General features: G+C 41.4%; 1 protein-coding gene across 1 annotated transcript in view; it reads right to left on the bottom strand.

Annotated features, from left to right (window-relative positions):
• LOC107752456 (nuclear factor of activated T-cells, cytoplasmic 3-like) overlaps positions 1-12,500 on the bottom strand; it is a 16,723-nt gene that overhangs the window by 2,018 nt on the left and 2,205 nt on the right. The window contains exons 2-9 of the mRNA XM_016568428.1: positions 8,883-10,023; positions 8,333-8,495; positions 7,205-7,404; positions 5,353-5,525; positions 5,032-5,172; positions 4,818-4,873; positions 4,544-4,670; positions 1,452-2,273 (exon numbers count right to left, since the gene is read on the bottom strand). Of these exons, the coding sequence (XP_016423914.1) occupies positions 1,452-2,273; positions 4,544-4,670; positions 4,818-4,873; positions 5,032-5,172; positions 5,353-5,525; positions 7,205-7,404; positions 8,333-8,495; positions 8,883-10,023 (2,823 nt within the window). The remainder of the gene's footprint in view (positions 1-1,451; positions 2,274-4,543; positions 4,671-4,817; positions 4,874-5,031; positions 5,173-5,352; positions 5,526-7,204; positions 7,405-8,332; positions 8,496-8,882; positions 10,024-12,500) is intronic.

Raw genomic sequence — 12,500 nt, 5'->3', positions numbered from 1 at the left:
GTGACTCCATGCAATGCCAGTATCCTCTTTCCCGCTGCACTGCGGGACAGTGGACTATAATTAGGCCCAAACTAAACAGGCTTCCAGACATTAGGGGTGGCAGCTGCTAGTTTTTCTTGAGAGTAAACAAAAAGCTTGGTTAGCATATGCCACAAAGCTAGCGCATATTTTGGTATTGCAGCCTGGGGTGAGTTATTGACCCAGCATGAGACACAGTAAGTGTGTATTACATGTAAACAGATAACATGGCCTGGAATAAACAGATACAATCGCCGTAATATTTGGTGTTAAAGTGAAACTGTTAATGGTTTCCTTCAGGGTGCGAACTACGGGGGAGCTAGGGGGAGCTCGGCTCCCATTAATAAGACATGGGCTCCCCTGAAAACGTGATTTGTGAAATTTTGGGGGGTCTCAAAAAATATTGACAATGTGTTATTTTGATGTGCAATTTCAGTTTTGTGTAATGTGATCATCGTGGATTATTATGTGTAAAATATAAATATCGTTCATTCATTCATGCATGAAGGCGATTTAAGGGTGCTAAAATTAAAAATGGCCTGTGAAATACTCCATGACATACTGTATAAGAATTATAGATACCTTGAGCACAAGTTGTCTTCCTATGTCTCTCTCTCCTTCAGAGAGAAGGCAATTTCTTCAAGAGAGAGGAAATGAGAAATAATCTTCCCAGTCCAGACCAATGGACTGTGGCTATGCACGAGTAACTTTAACCGTTGTTCATGTGAACTCAAAGACAGCCGGATGCTTTGTTTATAGACTATTTGTGGGTGGCTATCTGTTGTTTCACCTATCAATTTGTGTCGATAAAGTATAATAGGGTAAATCCTGTATAGTGATTTATCCTATATAGTGCTTGTATAAAGCCGCCCCCACCCGCAAATCCTAAAAATTCATCACGCACAGAAACCTTGCACACTGAGTCCGATGCGTATTAATTAATCCGTTGCGAAAAAATTCGCAAAACAGCACTAAATGTACGGTGGCTCTGAATTGTCAAAACACCTCTCAAAATGCTTGCAACGGATGCGAAAAACGGAAAAAATCAAACCCGATCCGAATTTTTTTATGATGGACGAAAATTTCGGAGGCAGTGTGTAAACGTGATTGACATAACGTGAGGTCGTATTTATTTTTTAACGTGCGAAAATTTTATTTATTTTGGAGAATCCCTTGCCTCAAGATCCACTTTCCTGCAGAGGTTAGCTCCAACCTGCCTGCAAATTTGTAGTAATCCTGAAGATCTTGATTAGCTTGTTCAGGTGTGTTTGATTAGGGTTGGAGCTAAACTCTGCAGGACAGTGGATCTCGAGGTCCAGAGTTGAGGACGCCTGTTCTATAGACTAGTTTTGCTTGTTAAAACACATTTCTGTGGTAATCAACATTGTCCAGTTATCTTCATTGTTTTAAAATGGTTCTCCTTGGAGTCTTACCATCATCAAGAGTGATATCCTGTAGGCCTATGGACCGAAAGGCTAGCTCTTTCTCTTCCTTTGGTTTCTGTTTAATGTTGACGCGTTCACCTCCTTGTGACATATTGTAACTTTTGCTGGACTCCTGAAGAGATGCACCTAAAGGTTGAGGGTCCATCAAACACTCTCTGACAGACGGTGAGTTAAAAGGCACTTTGGCAAGAGTAGGCTGATGGGAAAGAGGAAGCACCTGGGAAGACGAGGAGTGTGGGAATTGCACTGGATCCACTGCATGCAGACCAGATGTATTCACATTTGGGCTAGTTATCATGGGTGTATTGGACACTGAGGCAGGCCCAAGGTTGTGGAGATTATGATTGTGTTCTGAAGGAATGCCTTGGTATCCTTTGCCTAGTTGAGACCTTGGTTGCTCTGCTAAGATTTGGAGTGACTTGCAGCCTTGCAGTGAACCACCAGCCACTGGAAGACTAGGTTGTCCTTTGTAAGACAGATCTTGTTGAGGTTTTTGGTACAAAGAGTTGCTGAAATCCACCAATAAGGGGTGGAACATAGGGTAGAGGTCTGCTCCAGCATTGAGGCTTCTGTCTGCTGGATGAGAGTGGCTCAGATACAGAGGATCCTGAGGTGAGTAACTGAGATGGCTTGAAGATGGAGCACAGACTGTCCCTTCAGACAGCAGCCACTGCTCAAGAGGCTGGACTTCGTCCGAAGCAACTGGGTCTCCAATAGTGGTGAGACCTGCTGGGGAGGTGGTAGGATGCTGCCCTGCAAGGTCATTGGTGTTAAGGTCCGTCCTTATGCCAAACTCCTGCTTGACCTGCGCTGCTTGGAAGAAGGGCGTTCAGCACATTACAGATTAGCTTTATGAACATTTCTTCATTTCTGAAAACATTTGAAAACTGATATACTATCTTGACCAACTGAGACCTAAATCAGTCCAGTTCTACAGTAATCTCAGATAACATGGTGTATTATACACATAAACAAATCCAAACTACTAGATAACAGATTGGTTAGCCCAGGAGTGTCCAATCCTGCTCCTGGAGAGCCAACGTCCTGCAGTGTTTAGCTACAACCAGCTTAAACACACTTGACTGAAAGTTTCTAGTGAGTCTAAAGACCTTGATTAGCTGCTTCAGGTGTGTTAAAGGGATAGTTCACCCAAAAATGAAAATTCTGTCATTAAAGGCAGAGTAAGGGATTTCTGGTAGCCAATGTTTATATTTGAAATCACCAAAACAAACACGCCCCTACCCCAAAAGGGTCTTGCTCCTATTTTGATAGCTCCGCCCCACACATACGTACGCAACCCAGGCAACGATTAGTTCTGTGAAACAAAGCAAAACCAATGTTACACCGTGTCTACGGACGCGAGCGGCGCAACAAATCTCAAATGGCAAAAAAAACGCAAATTTCAAATGGTTTTCAACGGTCATTTGATCGCGTCCAGTGTAGGCAGACTTTAGCTGTTGTAGACACACGGTGTTACTCACCTATTGAGAAGAAACAAAGCAACCTCGGCGTCCGATCGCAGGCCTCCGCTCCTTGAGTTCTCTCCAGCGCCGGAAAGCTGATCCGATATTTACACGGGTCCTACTTCTTGCCTTATCGTTCCGCAGACGTTTTCCTCTTTGCATATCCCTTAGATATTCAGTTTTGTCCAAAACACTTAGGCCTCTTGAACTCTTTACTATTTCCAACTGGTATTACCGTGCATTTCAAATCTCCAGTGATCATTTGTTGTTACATTATTTTTGAGACACTCATCTCTTACTTCATGACACTCTACATCACTTTCACATGAGTGCTGGGTACAGCGCACAAATACTACAGAATTAACAAAAGCATATTATGTGGCTTACAACTAAATGGGAAAGAAAGCAAATGAAAAGGGCCGAGTCCACCTCGTTGAGTCCAAGTCGAGTCCTAGTTTTTAACCAGTTGAGTTGAAGTGGGAAACATTTATCTTGTATCTTAATTTCATGATGATACTTGTTTTTTTTTCTTTCTAAGTAACACATGGCATGCATTTCTGTGCCCAAAATCCAAGTCCATTCACAATTGCAGTCTGAGTCCAAGTCCCAAGTCAAAGTACCCCAACTCTAGTGATTCCCAGTGTGTTTTGGTACAATGCAACTAACTTTGAATTGATTGCTTTGGTGTGCTTTCTCTTGCAACACGTCTCAGGATGAACACATTTTAGGTACTTCACTGTGGTGTGGGATGCATTAAGGACAGACAGTGTTTCTACTACAAATGCAATGTGATCGTGTGTGTTTTTGACTCCCTCCATGTGTGGTTTCAGTGATCAGATAAAATGTTTTACACCTTTCTTTTACACCTTTTTGATTACACCAGTTATGATTGGATCACCAAAGATGCATCTTAATACCAGGTGGAAACAGGATATCCTTTTTTACTTTGAGCTGTGTCAGTAACCATTATCAGTGCTTATTTCTTTAAGATATACACTCTACATATATTCTGCATCTACATACATTTTCGGTCCCACTTTATATTAAGTGGCATTAACTGCCACTAATTTACTTACATTTAAATTAATAATGTGGTACAATGCACTTATTGTGTACATACATGGTTTTACATTGCACATACTTAAAACAAAATACCTGCATGTAATTACATCTTTAATTTCTGTAATTACATTTATAGTTACACTGTTGACCAATCCCTTACACCTTAACCCACTCTTAAACCTACCCATACCACCAAACCTGTCCCTAACCTTACCCATATCCCACCTCAATAGCAGCAGAAGTGTTTTGCAACACAATATGAACACAATAAGTGCATTGTACTTATTTGTGGATGTAAGTACATAGTAGTTAAGGCCACTTAAATATATAGTGGGACCAGCTTTTCTATTAATTGCTTCTGGGCAGACTGTACAAACCTTCATAGAGACTGAATGAGCTACTGCCTTGATGAACCAGTTGGATATTGTTGCATCTTCAAAATACATGTTTTTAACTGTAGTTGGTCTTTGATACATTATTGGACTTCCTCTTGCTGTCTAACTGGCAGTTATTGCCACCAAAGTGGACCAGACATGCTGAAAGTGTGGCAATTACCTGAAAGATAGTTGAAGAACTGTGAGGCACTTCTCTTCTTCTTGCCATTGCTAACATAGAACTGCACCTGGGTGGAGGAAGCCGTGGTTTTCTTGTAGTACGGAGGAATCTTTACCACTATGCTTGTCTAAACAGGAATGGGAACACAAGAGAACTTCAGAGACACCTGTAATTACAGATCTCAATGGGAAGTGTATTTAACATAAGTTATGATGTTAAATAAATTGAGGAATTTCAGGGTTTCATTACAAAATCAATTACATACTGTGCTTACATTTTGACTCTTTTCTTGTAGAGCCCTCACATCGAACTCCCATTGTGTTTTACCATCTGGAATGAAAAAAAAGACAACAAAGGCTTTTTTGTTATTACATAACATAAACTGTCATCCAAAATGTATTGCAAGACTACTGATCTAAAAACTGTTCTTAATTACAGCAGAGGAACTAGCTGTGAGAACAGTTATTGTAATAGATGATTTCACTTACCAGAGCCCTTTTCTAGGAAGACAACTGTTGACTCTGGATTGATGCTTTGGCCTGTTATAAGCATCTCTTCTCCTCCAGTCACAGTACCACAGGCGGGACTAAAGCTCTCGATTTGGGGAAGTTCCTGAGCTAATCGTTGAGCTAGTCAACAGAGAAAGAAAATGGCTGTAAATTGCTGAGGAAATGTTCATCAATATGGCTTGGTAACATTTTCAAAATCATGGCGACATCTTGTTCAAAGGGCATATGCACTTTGTATCCAAAAAATGCTCCACCAAAATTGTTTACATAGAAGATACATCACCACAGAAAAGAACTCACAGCATTCTATAGGCATGGACGCCACCTGCAGTGACAGCACTTTTCCATTGTGTTGAGGGATATGAACACGGAACACAGCACGCACACGTGTGTTTTTACGCCCGATATCCGTCTCTCCTTTCCGCAGCTCGATGTCTGAATTCCGTAGCTTCAGGATCCCAGCACAGTCAATGCTTTCAAGGAAAGATGATAAAAGTCAGTTAAATGGTGTTTATTTAATAAAATTGCAGTAATCTATGGAAATGAAGCCAGAGTGACATAATTGGTGCTGTTTGCTGCCAGTGGCCCACAGCAACTTTTAACTATAAGCTATACATCCCATTTCAAATGAATTTCACTTTGTATATTCATTCATGAGGCATGCGTTTACTGAATATCATCGAAATCTGGAAAAGTTTCTATTAAAAGCCTGGCCAGTATGGGTGTGGGTGAATGCATCATCATGCAAAAGCAGTATTTTTTTTTTATTACCAAAGCCATTGAAGTAATGTTCTGTTCTCAGCCATGGTTTTTTTTTCTGTTAAATGGGTCATCGGAAGCAAAATTAACTTTTACAAGTTGTTTGAACTGAAATGTGTGTTGGCAGTGTGTGTACACAACCACCCTATAATGATAAAAATCCACCCAGTTTTTTTTTTTTTAATCCAGATAAATAATATCCCCTTTTTCAAATCAAGCTGTTCTCAGGTTCTTGGCTGTGTGATGTCACACGGACCCAGGCCCCTTCCCACGATTGTTGATTGACACTAGCGTTTTACCTTAGCTCCGCCGTGAGTGTGCTGTCATCAGTCCGCCACTGTTTCGACGCCAGAGCAGATGTAAATAAGAATGTCTCCTAAGTGATTGAGGTGTTCTGTTGTTGGATGTAATAATGAACATAACAGTCTTCATTTACTCCCGACATCTGAGCCACTGAAGACACAGTGGATTACATATGTTTCTGAAGGGAATGCGCCCTCTGATCTACCTAAATGTGTCTATGTTTGTGCGAATCATTTGTGATCCAGCTTCACCTCCAGAAGAAGTAAGCATAAGTTTTTTTTTTAATAAATTTTGGAAATCGCCTTTCCTAATAATGTGCTAGTTAGCAAGTTTCACGGTGAATGCGGCTAAAGTTTACAGTCTCACAGAAAGCATCTCGGAAGAGAGGGGTGGGGTGAGCAGAGCTCATTAGCATTTAAAGGGACATGCACCGAAATGGCTTGCTGTTTTTGACAGGGTAAAAAGGGTGTTTTTTACACTACCATTGAGAAATTTTAACCAAATTATGTTATAGACTTTTCATTAAGACCCTAAAGAATCATATCAACTTGTGGAAAATGGGCATCTGATGACCCCTTTAATGAAAATGCCAGATAATAAGGTGGGTACCAAGATAAAAAAAAAGATGTATTCTATGGTGGTACTAAAAAAAGTACCAGGTACCAGGTACTGTACCCAGTGGAAAACCCCCCAAAAGTGAACCGTACCGAGCCGTACCGTGCCGTACCATGCAGTGGAAAAGCGCCATAAGTGATCTCAATATGTCAGCTTCCATGATGTAATCCACTCCATGTAAAATAAATCAACTTTAATTAGGGTACTGATATAACTAGATTTATAACATTGAGTGTAAATCAATATACAGTAACCATATTTATTAAAACTAGTATTTGTTTCTTGAAAAGTAAAACGGAAAAAGATTGCACCTTTAAAACTGTTCTGAATTTCACATAATTTCCATTCAGCACTGACATCTTGATATAAAGATAGAACTGCCAGCCATGTCAATACATCATTTATGCAAAAAAGCTCTGTCTACAATGCATGCAGGGCAGGGTGCATGTAAATCAGAGGTTTGTTCGACAGGTACCTGGCACACATATTGTTTTCAGGCAGGAGAGGAATTTCGAGAACTTTGGTGCAGGATATCACTGTCTCTTGACTCGGCGTCGCAACGGTTTTCCCAGTAATCCTGTGCACTTGATAGAATAGGTGTGGCCTGATGTAACGCTCATCCGCTGTCCCGATGAACATCTGCAGGCTGACGGGTTTTTCATTATACCCTGTTAGCTGCAGACGCAAGAAGAAACAATATGAGTAAAAATGTTACCGGTAATTCCAAATGAATAGTTCCTAGATGTATCTGCCTAGCCATCATCCATCAAAACCTTAATGCTCTATAGCTCTTAAAGTATTCAAAGTAACCCATATCAGACTGACATTTCAAACCAACATTCAAAGTTTGTTGGCGATCTTGACGATCATGTGATTATCCCTGAAAAGCTCTCAACATCTGTTCCTTTAATGTCAGGAATGGTTGTGTCGTAGGTAACTAGGGTAAACAAACAGTCCAACACATGTAACATTAGCTTGTACCCTGTTAAAAATACCACAAGCTGACTGGATCAAAAGTTATGTCCATAAGACTGGCTGATATTTATCACATGAATCACATATCTCTCCTTCTCTCATAGGTAAATTCTAGTATCATTAATCCAATAATATCTAAACTATCTAATACAGCTTTAAAAATAGAATGTATAATAATGTTAATTAATATTATAATATTAATATAAATAATTAAATACACCCAAACAATAATCTGGTACTTTTGTCTTGTGAGCAACAAACCTTTAGGTATGGAACCCTTTCTCAATTTATCAGAACAATGAAAACCGCTGTGCAAGTTCAGTGAACTGTTCAAAATGCGCACAATAAAGTCTGTACGCTGTGTGACGAACAAAAACGACATAGAAAAGTAGGTAATGATGGATGAAACACTCCATCAATAATTAACCATAATCAATTAATCACATGTAAGAAATTCCATGTATAATTCACTAGTGACACCAAATGGAATAGTAAAAACTGACTGTTTCTAAACAGGTTTCCACTCCTATTTTTCAGAAAAACAGGTGGCCAGGGTCCAAACGTAAACCATTGTCAACTGTGGGGGAAATCATAAAAGGCTAATCTGAGATCTGGTGTAAAGTCTGACCTTTACAACGGGGTGCCTTCCACAGTCTGATTTAATGGCCCCTCGACTGCCCTCCGTCTCATAATGGGCTCTGTGGTGAGGCTTAGGTTGGATCTCAATTTTTAACTCACACTGGCCACACTGATTGGGCAGAGGAGAGTCCAGTGGCGGTAAAGATGTGGACCTGAGTAAGAAAAAGAAACAGCAGCGGCTGTAACAAGTGTGGCTGTTGTTTTTTAGCATTGGCCAATGAAACAGAACACCCGTTGATATAGCCCCAACAGGTTCATAAATGATGGAACAACAAGGCCAAAAACTATTATGTAACTCAGGGGTCTTCAAACTCCTGCACATTTTAGCCCCAACTTGCCTTAACACACCTGCCTGGAAGTTTCTAGCATGCCTAGTAAGACCTTGTTCAGCTGGTTCAGTTGTGTTTAATTAGGGTTGGAGCTAAACTCTGCAAGACATCGGCCCTCCAGGACAGAGTTTGGAGACCCCTGATGTAACCCTGGCACTTGTTCAAAACCAAAAGGTGAACAATTGAGTCCAATATGTACATGCAGTTTACCTGTATAAAGGAGTGCTGACTTGTTTGGGTCTAACCCAAGGGTGTGTTGGGACGGCTAAGAAATATTCCACTATATCCTCTTTCTTTAAACTGGGGAGGGACACGGCTATGCCTGAGTTTAGCAATGGATTTGCAAGACCTGGGTCTTGAAGACTTGAGTCCTCTGGTAACAGAGCCACTTCATGCTGGTTGTGGTTGGTCTGATACGTTCTTCTTGTTTTGGATGGGATGTCTACCTCCAGTGGAGGGGTCTGATAGGGGGCAAATGTGGCACCTCCCATCCATGTCTCCTCAGAGACACTCCCCCGAGGAGAGTGAGACGGTGTTACGTTGGGGGAAAGGTGTGGAGATGCCAAACCGGGAATGACCTCTGCACTGGAATGTCGCCTTTTTCCACATGGCGAGGTTGGCCGAGAAGAAGGCCGCGAGGATGAGGATTGTGGACGAGGACTGAGCCACGTTTCCTCAGTGATGCTGGTGCGGGGTGACTGATATGGCGACAGCGATTGGGCGTAATGATATTGTAGAGGTTGCTGATGATGTTGTTGATAACGGTACCAAGGGTCATCTCCGTATGCAGCCAGAGGAGAACCAAAGGGGGACACAAGCGGAGACACTTGAGGAGACGCCTGGGGAGAAGTTAGTGGGGACGGCAGAGGAGACGCCAGCGGCGACACTAGAGGAGAAGACAGCTGAACTTGAGCGGCTGCCTCATTCAGTTCTGCCTCCACGTCATCGTAGATGTGTGAGAAGGATTCGCAGGACGAGGCGTCAGACAACCAGCTGCGGGAGGACAAACTACTGCAGGGGCTGGGACACAGTGAGGACATGTCCCTGTAGGATGCATCCAATGGCAGAAAGAGCTGGTCCCTTGATAGAGACCCAGCACCGGCTTCCCCACATGCACCTGCCAACTCGTCCAACTGGTGCGCGCCCAGGTCCAGGTGGCAGTTGGCTGGGATAGAGGTGATTTGGATGCTAGGACAGTCAAATACCCTGCTGGGAGACTCCATGGGTTGGAGGGAACCAGGGTGAGGGGTGCCATAAGACTGGTTTGCATAGCTGTCCTGCTGTTCTGGGGAATGGTGAGGCCCAGGAGGAAAGAGAGGGTAGCAGTTGGCATCATCATCCGATCTGGATTCTAGAGTAACAGAGAAAAAGTTATTTTTAACACATGACCACCTAATATGCCTATCCTGGTTTATGCCATATGACATTTTACTTAAGGTGGGAATACACTACAGACTTTTGCACAGATTTTTGCCTCGATTTACAGCTGGCGAAAGTCAGAACCAGTCTGCAGATTTTTTATGTAGCGTATGATGGGCATAGACTCTGATTACATAAAGTGATTTATATCCCCTCATTTTTGTAATGAAGTTGGGCTTTGTTTTGTCCATTGGGAATTGATCCTTCACAAAGAGCTTGACTGACAGGTGATCTGACTAATCATAACGTCAAATCCATCATTTTGTCCGACAAACATATCATACAGGAGAGTAGATAAACTTTGGTGGACTTAAACGTGAAAAATTATGTATATTGAAATAACATACATTCTGATGTTCATTCATGTTTATTTCGCACTTTAAGTAAATATGAAAAGGTCGGTTCACGTGTGCTGCTTGAACTGAGGCAATAGTGTTCTGTCACGACACATTAAAGAGCCACAAAACGGTATTTATTATTTGAATTTCTTACAAAATGGCAAAATTTGAAAGCTGAGGCCATGCTTTATACCAGAAGTAACTGCTCTGTCTTGTCTGTCGGTGTGTTGTCAGTTTCCTCCGTGCTCCATGATGTATTTTTCACTGCATGAGAACATGATGTGTAGTGTGAGAGCCACATTGCTTGTCGGACATAGCAACAGTAAAAAAGGAGGGCTGGCTTTTGTGAAGGGTCAATTACTTGTATTTATCAAATGGCTTATTATATTAGGACATGAGCCATAGTGATCTGTAGAGGAGATAAGACTAACTTATCCAAATACTCAGTGAAGTTTTTTTTTCTGTGCCAAATGATTGCCCCTCAAGCCGTGTCTACTTTGGTTAACATTATCCTGAAGCCTACTCTGACGTCGTGACTACTTATGAGATGAAGAGGTGGACTAAATTCTTATATTTTTATTGAAAGATTATGAAACAAACTTTATTACAATGTGCACTGATGAATTGTGTAAAATTTTTAAGGTCAGTACTGTTGATTGATTTCTGGAGGAAGGACAAAAAAACAATACAGTTACTTTATTAAGCTGTTAAGTCATTGATGTCCTGCTGCAAAATATACTATGTATTTTTACGTTTTTTTTTTTTTGTAAATAATCCCTCAGACAAACGAAAACCAAAGAAATGATGTTCCCAAGAGCATGAAGAAATCTTCACCGTACCCCAACAAATCAAGGCCGCATAGGTTACGTACTCAGGGCTCTCAAGTCTCACGCATTCACCGTGAGACACACGCATTTCAACCTGTTCACACGCTCTCATGCCACACCTTGTATTTCTTACGCTGAGAAATAAGGGATAACTTGTCGATTAATGGACGCATACGGAGGGAAGCTCTCTGCCGAGTTCACCTACCAGCCAATCAGAAATTAGAATGTTGTTGTTTCTGCGTAAATTACGTGATCCCGCTGCAAGCGTGTTCGTTACTACGCAACATGGATGTGCGCACACACGAAGTCTAATGCCGAGTTCACACGAGCCACAGTGCTTAAAGTGGGAGCCCCCTACCCGTCATCCAGGCATCAAAATGTGAAACAAACACTTACAACAGAAAAAAAAAAGTGCTCTCTCTCTCTCTCTCACACACACACACACACACACACACAGCTTGACATACATCCGCAGGGCAAGTTCTGCAATCCTGAAGTACATAAACCTATTTATTTTATTTGGATGAATTTGTCAGCTTTTTATCAGATTTACCAGTTGTTATCATTTCTATTTGTTCAGGTCAATTATGAACAATAGGTAAAATTGAACTGCTAGCGGAAACTTGAGAGAGAATTGGGTGCTGCAAATATTTGAATGGCCACTCCCCTTTGTGTGACTCCTCCCCTTTAAGTGGCCCCTCCCCTAATCTCACTCCAAACTTTTGCTATAACTTGAGAGCCCTGCGTACTTGGCATACTGTAGGTACTTGAGCAAATGCATTTGGAGAGATGCTCTTATGGCTCATTCAGACACATGAGCAAACTGACAGCTGCCAGAAGTGCAACAGTAGCTAACCATAAATATCACACACACACACACACACACACACAGATCCACGAGCTAGGGATGCTGTCACACTGATAAGACTGTCTAACATAATGTTATAGACAGGGCTCTACAGTGCGACCATTTCAGTCGCTTTTGATTTTACGATTCCTGGACGAAATCACTTGCCTGTGATCAAAGATAGTGAGATCTCATGTTGGGGAATATAGTCAAATTCGTGCTAAATTATTATTGATGCAGTCAAAAACTCTACAGCTGCTTTGCCACCAGAAGCTTTAACTTAGCTTTGGCTACCAGAAACTAAGGAAAGTACTATAGATGTTATAACAATGGTACATATGATAAAAGACAGACAAATTCATCCAAATAAAATAAATTGTTTTTTATATATATATAT

The sequence above is a fragment of the Sinocyclocheilus rhinocerous genome, unplaced genomic scaffold (genome assembly GCF_001515625.1).
Source record: "Sinocyclocheilus rhinocerous isolate Xijiao unplaced genomic scaffold, SAMN03320098_v1.1 scaffold921, whole genome shotgun sequence".
Lineage (NCBI taxonomy): Eukaryota > Metazoa > Chordata > Actinopteri > Cypriniformes > Cyprinidae > Sinocyclocheilus > Sinocyclocheilus rhinocerous.
Note: the sequence above shows the minus strand (reverse complement) of the source record. Positions and strands in the feature narration are given on the sequence as shown.